At 52.0% G+C, this 16,507-nt stretch overlaps 2 protein-coding genes across 5 annotated transcripts; one reads left to right on the top strand and one right to left on the bottom strand.

Annotated features, from left to right (window-relative positions):
- Nucleotides 1-745: 745 nt before the first annotated feature.
- SARM1 (sterile alpha and TIR motif containing 1) lies at nucleotides 746-10,476 on the top strand. Of its 3 annotated transcripts, none has more exons than XM_064166443.1 (10): nucleotides 746-1,401; nucleotides 4,195-4,813; nucleotides 4,988-5,200; nucleotides 5,293-5,384; nucleotides 5,858-6,093; nucleotides 6,625-6,718; nucleotides 7,201-7,390; nucleotides 7,494-7,615; nucleotides 8,173-8,342; nucleotides 9,255-10,476. In XM_064166443.1, the coding sequence occupies exons 1-9, from the start codon at nucleotides 944-946 to the stop codon at nucleotides 8,300-8,302; spliced, it is 2,154 nt and encodes a 717-aa protein (XP_064022513.1). In that variant the 5' UTR covers nucleotides 746-943; the 3' UTR covers nucleotides 8,303-8,342; nucleotides 9,255-10,476. The 3 variants fall into 3 exon arrangements, with proteins under 3 accessions (XP_064022513.1, XP_064022512.1, XP_064022511.1); XM_064166442.1 differs by having other exon boundaries at nucleotides 9,089-10,476; XM_064166441.1 differs by having other exon boundaries at nucleotides 8,173-10,476.
- Nucleotides 10,477-11,409: 933 nt separating this feature from the next.
- On the bottom strand, nucleotides 11,410-15,749 carry SLC46A1 (solute carrier family 46 member 1). Of its 2 annotated transcripts, XM_064166400.1 has the most exons (5): nucleotides 15,516-15,749; nucleotides 14,539-15,391; nucleotides 14,048-14,131; nucleotides 12,887-13,043; nucleotides 11,410-12,355 (listed from the first exon to the last, which is right to left on the bottom strand). In XM_064166400.1, exons 1-5 carry the CDS (start codon nucleotides 15,747-15,749, stop codon nucleotides 12,280-12,282), a joined length of 1,404 nt encoding a protein of 467 aa, XP_064022470.1. In that variant the 3' UTR covers nucleotides 11,410-12,279. The 2 variants fall into 2 exon arrangements, with proteins under 2 accessions (XP_064022470.1, XP_064022471.1); XM_064166401.1 differs by lacking the exon at nucleotides 12,887-13,043 and having other exon boundaries at nucleotides 12,270-12,355.
- Between the last annotated feature and the right edge of the window lie 758 nt (nucleotides 15,750-16,507).

Raw genomic sequence — 16,507 nt, 5'->3', positions numbered from 1 at the left:
CTGCGCGCTGGGTTCTGAGAGGATTAAAAGCAACCCGGCGGCATCAAAACATCGACTTGAATTTAAGTCTCAGCCTGAGCTGGCAACAACCTTGTTTTGGAGCCAAGGACTTAAGCTGCTCCTTCCAACAGGGGCGAGAAGTGCCCAAAGCATTTTTTTCCCTGAGCACGTCTGGGCTGGGGAAAACAAAACAAAACAAACTAAGATAAAATTAAAAAGAAGGAAAAAAAAGAAATAAAAAAGAAAGAAAGAAAAAAGAAAAATAGGAAAATAAAAGGGCCCCAGGCTGCCTCTGCTCTTTCTTTTATCATGCAAATCCCCACCCAGAAGAGCTGCTTTGAATTTCCGCCATTCAAAGAGAGCCATTTACCCCCCTGCGCTGACACCAAATGGGTTCAAAACGCAGTGCTGAGGTGGCCACAACCACCTCGTGCCCGGGGCCACCTCGGAGACTGTCCCTCTGCCCCTTTCCCCGTCACAGAGGGCCCTGGAGAGCTGCAAAAGCATCATAGGGGGCCCGGCCTGCTGTGAAAGTGCCCACAGGCTCTGCAGGAGGAACATGTGCCATGAGGACAATGAGACACGACCCTGTTCAGGCTGGGCAGGCTGATGGCTGTGGAGGGAGGGGTCTGGGAGGGGGGTTGCCAGGGCATCTGCAACGAGGAGGGGGATGCTGATGCCCAGAGATGAGCCCCTCCTTGGAAAGGCGGCGCCTGCGCGGGGTGACATCAGCTCCTGAGGACCTGAGATGCTGAGCCTGGCTCTGGGAAGGCGGCTCCTGGGCGCCTGCCACCGCTTCCAGCTCCGCATCCTGGGAGATCGAGCCGGCAGCCCAGCTCCGGTCCCCCTTCTGTGCCTCCTGCCCGCTCACTTCGTGTGGCACCAAGGAGGCCCTGGCCGGGTGCTCCCGGCGGGTGAGTGCCCAAGGATGCAGCGCTAGGAGATGCCGATGGTGCTCACCTTGCTCGTCTCCCTCTATAAACTGTGCCGGTTCGTCATGTCGGGTGCGGAGAGGCTGGTGGTGCCCGAGTGCGTGAGCCAGGCGGGCAGCTGGGCAGGACAGGGCAGCACCAGGGAGCACCAGGAGGTCTCCCCCGGGGTCAACACCGATGTCCGAGCAGCCTTGGACCGGATCCTGCCCACCCTGCACCGAGCCATTGCCTGTGCCAAGCAGGCCACCAGCCCTGCAGAGCTGAAGAAGGCCATCACCGAGGTCTTCCAGCTGGTGGAGGAAGCCTGGGGGATGCCCACGCTGGGGAGGGATGTGGCCAAGGTGCTGTGTGATGTGATCCGTCTGGATGGGGGTCTGGACTTGCTGCTAAACCTGCTGTACACAGCGGAGCTGGAGACCAAGTGTCAGGCAGGAAAACTCCTGGAGCAGATCCTAGTGGCAGAAAACAGGTGAGTATGCAAAGACCCCTCCCTGCCAGACACAACCCTACCCCCTCCAAGCCCAGCAGGAATCTCCTCCACCCATACCATCTACACACCCCAAATTTTCCTCCTCTGGGTGCATCAAACCTCCTTGCCACACCCCATTCCACGCTTGCACAGAGGGTCCCTGACTAGCCCAGGCAGTGGTATGACCTGTCCCCAACACAGCTGGAGGGAGGAGGGAGCCCCAGCGCAGGGATGCTGGTGAGGATGGGGATGTGGTTTGGCTGGCCCAGGGCATGGGACCCCAAGGACAAGACACGACTCTTGCTGAGCCATAACCACAGCAGTAGGAGGAGGACAAAGCCAATTGTCAGAGACTTCCTGCTGCTGACCAGGACTAGAGTGAGGCCAGAAGGATGGAGCTGGCCCAGGTCTTTGGGTGCATGCAGAGGAAGCTTGGCCAAAGTTTATGCTCCAGCTTCATGGTTGATGTGTCCTGCTGTAAGGTTGCAGACTGACAGCATGGGCCTCACTGCATGCACTGAAATCAAAAAGAAGCAACATATAAGTCAGGAAAGTCCATTAGAGTGGAATTAATCCCAGGAAACACTGCTGGCATAGTCTGAATTCAGCACTTAGCTTCCTGGTGAGACAAAGAAGCTGTTGAACTCATCATCACTGCTCCAGGAACAGTATATGGGTCAAACTCTTGGAGCAGCCATGGGTCCCCAGCCCCTTGCTCCCCACAGGTTGACCCTCTATCAATCTCCAACTAATGTCAGGGAGGTGTAGGGTCACCCCTGGGTCCAAGCTTCTGGCTTAGAGACCACTCTGAGCATCCATCCACCACAGCAGCGGTGCTTAGCCAGGAGCTAGACCAGTCCTGGCTCCATCCCATGGCTGCAGGGAGTCAGGGACCTGGTGAGGCTGTGTTTGTCATCCAGCTCCATGGCTGAGTCTGGGCTTGGAGCCAGGCTGAGGGCTTTATTTTTCCAGAGCTCTCCACAGCATTTGCTGCCAAACCCACCCCAAGGTCAGCAAGTGGGCCACAGGCTTCCCAGAACTGCTCTTCCCGTCTGCCAGCACAGAGGCTGACGTGCCTTCACCCCACCATCACTAGGGGCCAAATGTGCCACTGCCCTCGTGAGTAGCTGGTTTTGGTCTAGCTAAGATGGAGTTAATTATCTCTACAGCAGCCCTCACAGCGCTGGGCTTTGTGGTGGTAGCTAGGAAGGTATTGATAACACACCAGTGTCGTGCAGAAGTGCTTCACAGCATCGAACCTGTCCCCCACACCTGGGCTGGTGGTTATCAAGACCCTGGGAGGGGACACAGTCAGGAGAGCTGGCCCAAACTGACCAAGGGGTTATTCCACACCATATGATGTCAGCACAGCAACAAAAGCCAAGAGAAAGGAGGAGCAATGGGTGACATTTGTTATTTATGTTTGTCTCGTGGAGCAACTGCTATGTGTCCCAAAGCTCTGCTTCCTGGGAAGAGGCTGGACCTCACCTGCTATGGGAAGCAGAGAATAATTATTTTGTTTCCCTCTGCTTCTGTGCACAGTTTTTGCTTTATGAAAATGTTAATATTTTGCCTCACAAGTCTTTTGTTGTAGTTTTTCTCTCCCTTGTCCAGCTGAGGAGGGGCAGTGATAAAGTGTTTGTGCCTTGTGAACAGAGCAGCTCCATCAAGGCACCAAATGGGTTATTTCAAAGGCCAGAGAAGGAGCTGCCTCAGGCAAGCTCATGGGAGGTCAGCCAAGAAACCACTGTTTCTCCTCTCCTCTATGCTTTTTAGGGCACAGCCCCATTCAGGTGTCATTTTAAGGCCACCCCATAGCATCCAGGCTCTTGCTGTCCACTTTCAGGACAGCTCAGGGTTGAGGAGGTACACAGCTTTCCTCCGTGCTGCCAGCTCAGGAGAGCTATCCTATGCCTCTCTAGCCATTTCTGCATGGTTGCTCAGCCAGGTGTGAAAACCCTGTCCTGTGCTTGTCACTGAGCTGGAGAGCAGGCAGGGGACAGAACCAGCGAGAGATAAAAGAGTTTTCATCCCCACACACAATGCAGCTCACACACGCAGAGCAAAGCTGACTCAGCAGTTCTATTTCCATCCTGGCATTAGCCTACACTCTGTTGTTAACTGCCATGACAATGATCAGAGGACTGGAGGACCTGCTCTATGAATGAAGGCTGAGAGAGCTGGGATTGTTCAGCCTTGAGAAGAGAAGGCTTAGGGGAGACCTTATTACCAGGTACCAGCACATAAAGAGTGGCTACCAAGAGGATGGAGACTCCCTTTTTACAAGGAGTCACATGGAAAAGACAAGAGGAGATGGGGACAAGCTACTACTGGGGAGATTCCCACTGGACTCCAGAAGAGAATGTTTCACCATGAGAACAGTTAGACATTGGAATCATCTCCCAAGTGGTGCATTCTCCTATGCTGGACAGTTTCAAGACTTACCTTGACAGGGTGCTGGGCCAGCTCATTTTAACTACACTATTACCTAGAAAGGTTGGACCAGACAATCCTTGGGGTCCCTTCCAGCCTGGCATTCTGTGACGTACTTCTTACCTAAGGCATGAGTGCTCCTGGCATGGTGGCTCTGGGCTATACACCCCATGCCCTGCCCCATCAGAAGCTCTTCCATCAGACTCACATTCTTCAACACCGGCCTGACAGCATATCTGACAGCTGGGAAACATCTGTCTGTCATGGGTTAAATGCCACCAAAGCATGAGGGAGTTCACATGTCAGCCACTCCTGCATGGCCACCTGCACCTCACCTGCCTGTGCCTCTCCTTCCTGCAGGGATCGGATCGCTCGGATTGGTCTGGGAGTGATTCTGAGCTTAGCCAAGGAGCGAGATGTTCCCCAGCTGGCGCAGAGCGTCTCTGGCATCCTGGAGCACATGTTCAAGCACACTGAGGAGACCTGTTTCCAGCTCATCTCTGATGGAGGCCTGGATGCTATCCTCTACTGGTGCCGCTGGACGGACCCCGTCGTGCTGCGGCACTGCGCCATGGCCTTGGCCAACTGTGCCATGTATGGAGGGCAAGCCAACCAGCGCCTGATGATTGAGAAGAGGACAGCAGAGTGGCTCTTCCCACTGGTCTTCTCAAGGGATGATGAACTAATCCGCCTGCATGCATGTCTGGCCATCACGGTGCTGGCCACCAACAAAGAAATCGAGAAGGAGGTGGAGCGCTCGGGGACGCTGGCTCTGGTGGAGCCCTTCATTGCCTCTCTGGATCCAGAGCAGTTTGCCTGTGAGATGTTGGGCAGCAGTGACAACAGCCAGGGGAGGACAGCAGATGACTTGCAGCGGCTGGTGCCCTTGCTGGACAGCTCGCGGCTGGAAGCTCAGTGCATCGCTGCCTTCTACCTCTGCATGGAGGCTGCCATCAAAACCAGGCAGAAGAAAACAAAGGTAAAGGGTAGGTTGGCCTGAAGGAAGGAGATTTCAAAAGGAAAGGTTGCTGCAACTGCATTTGGTATCCTTTGCTTGCCTGTGAGCTCAGCCCTGGTCCTCAGCTGGCCTGGCACAGGTTGTGGGGAGGAGGGGCATAAGCAAAGTGGATGTCTCCTTGCTTTGTGTCCCCAGATTTTCAGTGAGATTGGGGCCACGCAGAGCCTGAAGAGGGTTGTGTGCTACTCCACCAGCAGCACCACCTCCTCCCTGGCCAAAAAGGTGCTGCGCATGATAGGGGAGGAGGTTCCACGCCGCATCTTGCCCACGGTTCCCAACTGGAAGCCCTGTGAGGTGCAGACGTGGCTGCAGCAGATTGGATTCAATAAATACTGCCAGAACTTCCTGGTAGGGCTGTGTGCTGGGAGAGGGACACCTGGATGGGCATCTCACCCAATAGATTTTCCCAGGATCTTTCCAGCCTGCTTTTCTCTTGGCAGGACCACCAGGTGGATGGGGACATTCTCCTGAGGCTGACAGAGGAGGAGCTGCAGAAGGATTTGGGGATGGACTCCAGCATCATCCGGAAAAGGTAGGTCTGCCACCAGGGCATGCTGCCCCCCTCATGGCCATCACCACAGTGTCAGAGCCAGGGAACTGGTTTGTGCATTTTCCTGCTTGCAAAGGGAGATCCTCACACTGCAAACCCTGGACTATCAGGGCTTTCCCAGTGCAGTATGCAGTCCCAGAGGGCTTCCTGCAGTGGGCCTAGAGCACGAGAGAGGTGTGGGATGGGAAGAGACCACCTATAGCACAGGGAAGTTACCCAGAAAGATGGGAACTTACCTCAGCTTCTCCTTCCCTGGAGATGCAGATATCCTGAGAACCAACACTCCTGCAGTCACGCAGATATTCTTCTCTTTTTCTATTCCTTTAGCTCATTCTTCACCACAGCAGGTAGCTGCCCTCCTGTGCAGATAAAAGATGTGCTACCAAACACTCTATGTCCTGCCTGGTCCAGCTGCCTCTCCTCCTTGCTCCACACTTTCATTTCTTCTCTGCCAGGTTTTTCCGGGAGCTGACCGAGCTGAAGACCTTTGCTAACTACTCCACCTGCGACCGCAGCAACCTGGCCGACTGGTTGGGCAGCATCGACCCCAAGTTTCGCCAGTACACCTACAACCTGCTGACCTGCGGCATCAACCGCAACTTCTTGCACCGGGTGACGGAGCAGCAGCTGCAGGAGGACTGCCACATCGACACAGGCTTCCACCGCGTCCGCATCCTCACTGCCGCAAGGGGTGCGGGTCCCGCTGCTGCCCGCTGCGCTGGAGCGGGGGGGCGGGGGGAGGGCTGGAGTACCTCTCCTGTGGAAACAGGCTGAAAGAATTGGGGCTGTTCAGTTTGGAGAAGAGAAGGCTCCAGGAAGACCTTAGAGCTACATTTCAGTATCTGAAGGGGACTTACAGGAAGGCTGGAGGAGGGGGGGACTGTCTAGAAGGGCTTGCAGCAATAGGGTGAGGGACTATGGTTTAAAACTGGTTGGACTTTAGGAGGTTGGACATTAGGAGAAAGCTCTCTACAATGAGAGTGGTGAAACACCAGAACAGGAATGTGGCTGAGGCTCTGTCCCTGGAGATATTCAAGAACAGACTTGATGGGTCCCTGGGCAGCCTGGTCTAGTTGGAGATGCTCCCTGCAAGTGGGTCGGACAAGATGAGAGGATGATGATGAGAAGGGTCCCTGTCAACCTGATGCAATCTGTGATCGAGAGTTATTTGGGACAAGATGTTTGGTGGTTTTAACTTTTGGTTGTTGTTGGCTCTGCCTAGAAACGCTTCACTCCCCTATAATGCTGCAGACTGCATCCAATGGCACCGATGTATTTATCAGCTACCGCAGGAGCACTGGATCCCAGCTGGCCAGGTGAGTCCTGCAGGCACTGATACACTCCTGGGCTAGAGCCCAGAGTAAGGGTTAGTGATCAGCTGTGGGAAGAGAATGGAACTGGGAGAGCTGTGGGCTGCAGCAAGGAGAAGGAGGAAGGATAAGCTGCCAAAAGCTGCAGTGCAAATGGGCACAGCATGTGCCATAGGCTGTGTGGTGGGCAGACTAATTCCTAGTCCTGTCACTGCTTCCTTGTCCCTCTTTGACACTGATCTACCCTTTCCTCAAGCTGTGCTTATAGGGCTGTAGAGGATCAAAACAGGACATTAATGTCCTGCTCCCTGTGTTCCCTGCGTGGTCTGACACCTGTAAGCAGGCTGAGCTGGCAAATGGTGGCTCAAGGACTCTTTGTGGAGACCTTTCCACTGTTCTTCTGTCTCATCATGTCTTGGTCGGAGAGTGTGTGAAACCCAGGTGCTGGCAGTCGCTCTCCTTACAGTGCTGCCCTCTTTTGCCAACAGCCTGCTGAAGGTCCACCTGCAGCTGCATGGCTTCAGCGTGTTCATTGATGTGGAGAAGCTGCAGGCAGGGAAGTTTGAGGACAAGCTGATCCAGAGTGTCATGAGCGCCCGCAACTTTGTACTGGTCCTCTCACCAAACGCTTTGGATAAGTGCATGGCAGACCCTGAGTGCAAGGACTGGGTGCACAAGGTAGGAGGTGTCACCAGATGGGAGCTCAGGGAGTGTTGGAGCAGGAAGGAGCTGGTGATGGGCTGATGCAGGCCATAACCTGAGCACCTGCATGTTCCTGCAGGAGATTGTGACAGCCTTGAACTCTGGAAAGAACATTGTGCCTGTTACAGATCATTTTGAGTGGCCAGATCCAGAAACACTTCCCAAGGACATGAGGGCTGTCCTGAAATTCAATGGTATCAAGTAAGTAAAATGAACCTGATCCAAGAGATTCCATACCTGGAAAGAACATCTTGCATAAGTAGTAACAAAGAGCATGAGACAACTGCAAGAATCAGATGAGGGAGGTAGAAGAGGCCAAAGGGGAGATGAGTCACTTCAGCTACTCCAGAGAATGAAGGGAGCAAAGGTCCTCACCATAAGCCTGCTGCTGTTATGTTTGGGCTCCTCTGGCTAACAGAGCTGCCCATCCCATCGCTGCTGGCAGGATTCCTATCCTCATGGCCCCAGTCCCTCAGGCAGGAGTGACGATGGCAGGTTTTGCAGCTTATCTTGGTTCCTTTCACCTATTACTTCTCCCAGGCTGGCATCCCAACCTGCTCATAGCCAGCCTGGGAGCACGCAGGGGAAAGGACTTTGCTGAGGCATCCAGCGTTCCTCCATTTTCCAGGGAAAAGGGTTGCCCCCAGAGAGCTGAGCTGGAGGAAGGCTGTCTCTGGCTCCTGTCCCAAATGAACTGAGCAATCTTGTGGCACTGGGCACAGCAGGAAGATTAAATCAAGTTTTCCCCTCAAACACAGGTGGTCCCATGAGTACCAGGAGGCCACCATCGACAAGATCATCCGCTTCCTGCAGGGCCGTTCCTCCCGGGACTCCTCGGCTGGGTCAGAGAATGGCCTGGACTGTTTGCCCTCCCTGGGGCAGACCTAGAGCCAGCACAGCTGCCTCATCCCCTCCAGAGACTTCCCAGGTGATCTTTTTTTATGCTGGGCCAAATATCCCCACTTAGACTTTTCTTTTGTCCCCCATCTTAATACCCTGGCTTGAGACAAAGCCTGGGGCTCATAGCCCCTCCTTCAACCCTGCAAAAGGTTGCAGCTTCCCCCAGAAACCTGTTTGAAGAGGAGGGATCCCCTGAGGACCAAAAACTCGGGAGCTGGTGAGGGGTACATCACAAGAGGACATGAGAGCAAAGGGCAGCTGAGAGAGAACGTCCATAAGCATCGTATGGCCTCTGCTGGGTGCTGCAGGAATATCATTGTGGTCAGAAGCTGAGAGCAGGGAAGGGCAAACAAAAGCTAAGCCTTAACAAAATCCTTGTGTTTGGGAGAGATAACACAGAGAGGCTTCTAAACTGCTCAGAAGCTTTCTCTTCCTCAATAATGTCCCTTTGTTGTGCTTCCTCCTTGAGGGCCTTTCGCCTCCTAATGCTGCAAAGCCACTTTGTGCTCTTAACTCTGCTGATGGAAGTTTGGGGTTAGATCTCATGACATTTCTGCAGAGTCTTTGCAAAAAGCGCTTTCAAAAGATAACCCTTCCCTCCATCTGATGTCTCATCTCTACCACTTTATCAAGTCTACACTTAAAGGGCATAGGAGGCTGAATTGTGACTCTGGAAAACATCTCCATGCAGATATGGAGGATGCTAATTGCTGTACTGTACTTAGGAGTTACTACACAGTGCCTGTAGTTTATTCTGTTGTTGGTGCTCCACAGCTGATCTCCCATGGCCTCCTCCTTCACAGAGCTCTTCTTTGGCTATGACTCACCTCTGACAGCCCTGGCTAAGCTCCTCAGGCTCAGGATTGTCCCTAGTCTCTGCTGGATTCAATACCAAGCTGCATTTTTTTCCTTCCGCCAACCTCTTCTCAATACCCCTCAGGTCTTTTTGCAGCTACTCGACCTGAAAAATCAGGAAAGAGTGAAGATGATGCCAAGGGCAGATGAAGGCTGCTAGTGTGAGCTGGGAGCAGGTCTGGTGCTAACACTGCAGGTGAGGAACCATGGGCACCCTGACACACCACCCCCAGATTCTGCACTCCCAGTCTTGTCTCGCTTCTCACACCTGCCTGGAGGGTGAGCATGCTCACACCAGTGCACTCCTAGGCAATTGCAGCTCTTACCTGAGTTGATCTCTTCTGACGCAGAGCAAGGTGAACAATGCCAAAAGACATCCTTGTGCAGAGCATAGACACGAGGAAGAGCACACACACCATGACCAGGGGACAGCAGCCTGCCTTGATGCCCCACCCTACAGGAGCAGTAAGCCCCTCTGCCTGTCCCTGCTTAAGATAACTCTCAGGGGATAATCAGGAGTCTCAGGCACTCCTTGCTCTCCCCAGAGCACTGCTGCCTGCCTCAGCTGGCAGGAACACAAACACATTTCCTTTTGGCTTAGATCCATCAATGTTTGAGAAAAAAAAAAAAAAAGTAAAATTCTGGTGCTTAACCACAGCTTTATGGATAGTTCTTATCAGCTCACAGTTAATGGCATCTTTGCTCCCCAGCAAAAGGTTAATAGCTATTATCTGCCCAGCACTCATCAGAAATAGTATCTATCTAATCTGCAGATTAAATAGGAGAAAGCCAGCGGATTAGCCCAAAGGTGAATCTGCTGAAGGATAAAAGCCACTTGTGAGCTGCTCAGGGAAGTCTTGAGTAACCAATGGAGTGTCAAGGCTCCCACTGCCACTGAAGGAGTCTCACACTAACAGTCCTAAGAACTGTTGTCCCTACCATACACAGCAAGACTTTGTGTCTTGTTCCCCAGAAGATGTCTAGCAATTAACCTTCTCAGCCACTACTCAGTGTAGAGATTTGTTCCCTACAGTGTCTCACCTGCAGCGAGGTTCCACCTCATGCTCCAGCTACCCAGACTGTGACTCCTCCTGTTTCCCAATCACTTAGTTATCTTCAGCTTAATGGACTCACCCTGCTCTCAGCAAAACATCTCATACCCAACCCCTTCCAGCCTGAGAGAACAGTCTCAAGGAAATGAAGCCTTCTGTTCTTACTTGCCTGTATCAATTTGCCCTTATCCCTGTCATTCAGTGTTGAAAGTTCTTCTATCAGACATTATTAATAAACGTAGGTTATATTCTAAATCCCCACCTCTTTTCTGTTTGTGTCACACACTCCTCTCCCTGCAGCCCTCTCACTCCTGCTCTCTCTCACTGTCATGCTTTCTCCTCCTCTGAAGGGACAGCAGCACTAACACTCTCCAGGCACCATTCTCTGTGGGGGGACCTTGCTTCATGATCATCTTTGCATGGACTGATGTAGCTGACTGCATCCCCAGGGACTCTGCCTGCTGCCCACAGGCATGATGCATGGATCATGTATTTGCTTCATGGTTGTAGTTCCTGGAGGAGAACCTCTAGAAAAACTTGACTTTTTTTTAACAGAGCCTAATAGTTGCTATTGAAGTTCTCCTTTGCAAGCACAATGACACACACAGGAAAGCAGAGCTCGTACACAAGTTTCACTTCACTGCACATCCAGCAGCTGCTAGCATTGGTGTCCATGGAGTCTGCTGGTGGGGAAGACTCGCTTCACTATCAGTTCTTCTGTAAACATCTAATGCAACACACAGCATGCCCTGTTCTTCAGGATGGCTAATTCTGGGCTTAGCCTGTCAGTTAGCCATATAACTCCTACCCTACGTCCAGTGGCATAACACTAAGTTCTAAAGCCTCCCTACTCCTGCTTGTCTACTCTCCAGTTCTCCTGCTTTTATCACAAACTCCTAACAAACATGAAGCAAATTTGGGTTAAAGATTTCCAATCTACTGCAGGACAAGTTCACAACTATGCAATCTCACTAGCTTCACTTTGGTGTTCAGGAAAAAAAAACTTTGGCTGCTTGCAAATTCCAAACTTGCATTTTCCCTGACTCAGGACTCTCAACATGCTCATTCTCCACAAAGCAGATAACTTCCTGCTGCTGCTTCTCTACTGCACAGTCTTCAATAGAGGAAGAAGCATAAAAATAATGGAGGGAAACAAAGAATGAAGCAAAACCAAACAACATCAACAGCTGTATGAGAAAAGCTATAATTTTATGAACCATAAAAGGGAATGGAGGGTTAATTCATCCTGAAAGTAAGAGGTCTGCTAAGCAAATGCACCACTAAGGACATGATTGCATCCATCTGAGCAGCCTGTGCAATGCATCGTACACAGAACTGCTGGTTTATGGCACTCTGAAGAAAAGAGGATTGAGGCAATACAGGTAATGTTTTGCAAAGGACAATTATGAGCACCATAAACACAGGGTTTGCTGGCTGGCATCAACACATCCTGAGATGGGCAGCAGAAGTGAGGTCACTGGCACGCAATTTTGGAGCATTAATTTTTGTCTCTGAAGACACAAGTCCTGTCCCCACACGAGCTCATCACAACAGCAATGTGGGTTGGTAAAGAATCACAGAATGTTAGGGGTTGGAAGGGTCCTCCAGAGATCACCAGGTCCAGCCTCCCCTTGTCAAAGCAGGATCACCTAGGGCACCTAGAGCTCCTGGCTCTGCTGTAAGCCCAGCAGTCATTTCACATAAAGCAGAATTCACTCTTCTCTCATGCTAACAGCATGCCACAGAGCTTTCCCTTCCCACCAAACCCCAAACCACTAATCAGCCTTGCAAATGGCCCCAACAGCTTTTACTCTTGGCTGGCTTTTGGGTCTCTTGGGGTTTCTCTAACAGAGGAACTAACACAACAGTGAGGAGACATTCACATCTGCAAATTGAGTTCCTGTGGGCAGTCAGGTCCATGATTTCCAACTATTTGGCATTTAAAAAAATCAGTAAGGACAAGCAAGGCATCCTTCCCACACCAGTCTGTCCTTCAAGGGAAGAAGTCTTCAAATGCATACTCCCAAGCTGGTCATTTCCTTGCCACTGAGCTGCCACTCAGCCATCTGCATGGGATGGGGAAGCAGGTGAGAAGTGACTGTAGTCAGCTTTTGAGCCCCGGATTTCTATCAACCTAAGAAAGAAAGAAGAGTTAGAGCCTACACAGGCACACAAGTATGCTGCTGAATAAAGAGAGTTTTAAAGTTCCAAAGGAATGAAACAAAATGACCTTGACAGCAGCTGTTGTTGTTCCCCAAATCCCAACACCTTCTCTCTCCGAAGACTTACAAGGGGATTTGCTTTCCAGCACAACACAATTTCTGCTTTAATTAGTAAAGAAACATCAGGAATCAAGACTGCTAAGGGAACTCTCTTTCACAACGAGGACTTTCAAATCTGGCTCCAGATTTTGGATTCCACTCTGATGAAGGTGGAGTGAAACTGTGAAATACTTGGAATGTTGGCAGCTACATGACTCAGGCTGCAGGTTTATTCCTGCGATTGAGAAAGGGACCTGCACTTTTGCTTACTGGGGCACTAAACATCCTCTTGGAAAACATGCCTTAAAACCAGTAAGCCTCTATGCTAAGTAGAGTACATAGTACTTTTCACATTATACTTCATGGATACTATGTCAATGTTTAAAATTTTTGAAGCAAATTACCCTATAATAGCTGCTGGAATAAGAAGAATTATAGCCCCAAAGAGAAATGGGAATCCCCTCATGAAGTTCAAAGTGGCAGGGTAGAGAGAGTTGAAGACTCCGGTAGCCACAAGGGAACAAAGCCCTTGTACACAAGCAACAGAAGCAAAGAGAGCACCTGGAAGACACACAAGAGGTTAATGGTGAGACAGCCCTGCCTGCAAGCCTTTGCCACATTGCTTCCTTCAGCTGGATTCTGTGAACCTCTCTGAGGGTTTGCACCCCCCATCAGAAAGCTGGTGTCTGCATGGCCAAGCATCGTTAGCAAGGGCTGGGAGCAGACAGGACACACTCTGCTGGCCTGGCAGGCCATACCAGTCCAGCTCAGCTTGTTTAGGCAGGACCACCTTACTGATCTCCAGAATGTGTTATCACTGGAGCTAACCAGGGATATTATATTATCAGCTGGATTATAAATGCTTTAGATAGGGATATACTTATCTCTCTTTCCTGCCAAGCACATCTTATCACTTGTTAAACATTAAGTGCAGCGGAAGACTGCACTTCATAGACTTAGCATCATGCTACCTACACACTAATAAATAGCAATTGGGCAAAGTCACTTTTTGCTCTTTCACACCTTGATTCTCTCCTCATCTCTGCTCACAGAGGCATTCCAGTGCAATGCTGAGCAGCAAGTGCAAGCTCTCCAAACCAGTTATTGGAAGAAAGGGAAATATGCTCCTCTTACAAGTTATCCATAATCTTTCACCATAGTCAATCATACAACTCTCTAACAACACTAGGTTTCTTCCCACTGTTACTGATCTACAGAAGAGAGTTATGGTCAGGGAAATCACTATTTTCTGGTCATTAAACAATCAATTTTAACTCTTACTCCTTTGTAAAAGTTTTAGAAATGAACAGATGGAAAAATGAACTATGCCTGAGCTGGAATGCAGTACTTTCCAGCTTGCTTTTTGTCTCTGGTCCTCACCTTGAAAATGTAGCAAGTCTACATGGATGAATGATAATTGTTCTACAAAAGTGAAACTGGGCCTGAGGAGTCTCGACAGGAGTCCAGAGGAGCCAGGAAGTCCCAACCTCCCAAAACAGCTTTGTTTCTATGTTCCAAAAAGTCAGGTTCAGGATCTGGTTTGAGCACAGTGGCAAACTCCTTACCCTGTTCCGTCTCACTGACCAGCTTGGAGAGCTTGGATCTGATGACTGGAGTGGCTGCCATGGAAAGAAACAGAATCCCATAACCTGTGAGCAAGACACAGCACATTATGGAAAGCTCAGCTGAAAAGTAGTCTCCAAAGCCAATCCCAGAAATTTATAGCTCAAGACAGTTTCTCCCTGCTATATTTAGACCCAGTTCACCCTCTTGCATCTCATAATGCACTTCACTCTGTCTGCAGTGTAATACAGCTTCTGGGAAATGTAATACTCTAGGAGCTCTATGGTTGCATTCTAGGAGTGTAATACTCTAGGAGCTTCAGTGTTTGCCCAGCTCTGCTGTCAGCGAGCCAGAGATTGGTGGCACATGGGCTGAAGAGGAGGTAGAACTTTCTCCACGTGCTTTCACTCCCAGAAGCACGCTGCCCTACTGCATCTACTGCCATCTCTAAGCTGAGAGCCTGAAAGACGGGGGTGTGAGAATTCAGCATCACCTGTAAACATCACTGCAGTTGTAGTAGCAATAGAAATCACAACCAGTCCAGCAATATTGGAGACCAACGCTATTTCTGCCACCCAGCTGTCTTTAAGGCAGAGCTGTAGCAGCCGCAGACCTCCCAGGCTGCTCAGGTAAGCCAGGTAGTTGGCAGCTGAGCCATACCCAATGAAGTCAGAGGTCCAGCAGAGAGGGAAGCCAAGCTCGTACAAGACAAAGATGTCCTTGGCCCCAAAATGTACGGTGACAAGGAGAAAGAAAGCCAGGGAGTAAAGAGCAAGCTGGCTCCTGGAGCTCCGGTGTTCCGGGGCCGTGTAGAGCCTGTATACAGCCTTGTAGTGACTGAGTGTGAACAGCCTGGCCGGCTTCGGCTGCTTCACCGACTCCTGAAGGCAGAAAGCAGCATAGAGAGCGGTAGCAACACTGGCAGCAAACACCAGCCAAAAGGGGTTGATGTAGCCCTGCGCCCTGCGCCAGTGGCCACCACCGACGCTGGCCAGCATGCCCGCGATGCCAAGGCACGCCTCGAGGATGGCAACGCGGAACGTGCGGGTGCTTTTATCGCTGGTGTCGGCCACATAGGCGAAGCAGCTGGCCAGGATCAGGTTGTAGTCTCCCAAAAGACTACTCAGAAGGCGTCCCAGGAGAAAGTAGGCGACGTGCAGGTGCAGGTACATGACAAGGAGGTAGACGGCCGCTTGCAGGGCCATACCGGCTGCCGAGAGCACGAGTGCCGGACGGCGGCCCACGCTGTCGCTCCATGGCCCAAAGAGCGTCACGGAGAAGATGTCAACAAAGAAACCTCCCAGGTTGATATAGAGGTTCCAGTGGGAGACCAGAGCTTCCACCTCCTGCATGAGAAAGCGGTACCTGAGGGCCCCAGCCAGCACCTCGAGGCCCCAGCACCTCCCCGGTAGCGCCCGGTGCGGTAGCAGCCCCGTCCCCGTCTCCCGTCGCCCCCTCTGCTCTCTATACCTGCCGCAGCGGGTCGCTGCCGGCGCTGCTGTTCCCGCAGCCGGTGGAGCTGCTGTCGTTGGCGCCGTAGTAACCAAGGTCGGCGCCGAGCCGGTCCCAGAGGTACTGCGTGGCCAGCGGACCCTGCAGGCTGAGGGACACGGTGGCCAGGAAGACCAGCGGCTCCACGGCGGGCAGCCGATAGCAGCGGCGGCGGGCGGCCGCAGGGAGCTCGGCGGGCGGCGGGGCGGCCATGGCCGTGGAGGCAAGAGAATGGGCGGCCCCGCCCGGCGCAGGCCGCGCTCCGCCCCGGCAGCCGGAGGCAGCTCGGAGGGAAGCGGGGTCGGGGAGTTGCGGCTGGGTGCAGCAGTGCTAAGGCAGGCGGAAGGGCTCGGCTCGGCCATGGCGGCAGGGGCTACTCCGGGGTCCTGGCAGGCTATCAGCCCCGAGGGGTGTCACAGGCTCGGACCGGTTTGGGCGGAAAGGGACCTTGAGAGTTCATCGAAGTCCAACCCCGGTGCTGTCACAGCAGGAACATCTGGAACTAGAACACGTCGCTCAAAGTCCCGGCCAACCTGATCTGGAGTGGTTACAGGGATGAGGCATCCATCACCTCTCTGGACAACGTGGGCCAGTGTCTCACCACCCTACAATCACAGAAATGTTTTGGTTGGAAAAGACCTTTAAGATCATCAAGTCTTCGTTATCTAACTTTACCAAGGGTGGTGCTAAACCATGTACCTCAGCACCATATCTGTATCTCTTTTGAACACCTCCAGGGACAGGGATTCAAACAACTCCCTGGGATTCGACCAACTCCCTGGGGGCTGGAACATACCAGCCTTTGTGAACCCTTTCAGCGACCTAGACTTTTCTAATCTGCAACCTGAACCTCCCCTGCTGCAAGGCTGTTTCCTCACCCCATCACTTGTTTCTAGAACAATCAACCCCGACCTAGCTCCAGCCTCCTTCCAGACAGCTATAGAGAGTGAGAAGGTCTCCCCTCAGCATCC

The sequence above is a fragment of the Pogoniulus pusillus genome, chromosome 27 (assembly GCF_015220805.1).
Source record: "Pogoniulus pusillus isolate bPogPus1 chromosome 27, bPogPus1.pri, whole genome shotgun sequence".
NCBI lineage: Eukaryota > Metazoa > Chordata > Aves > Piciformes > Lybiidae > Pogoniulus > Pogoniulus pusillus.
Note: the sequence above shows the minus strand (reverse complement) of the source record. Positions and strands in the feature narration are given on the sequence as shown.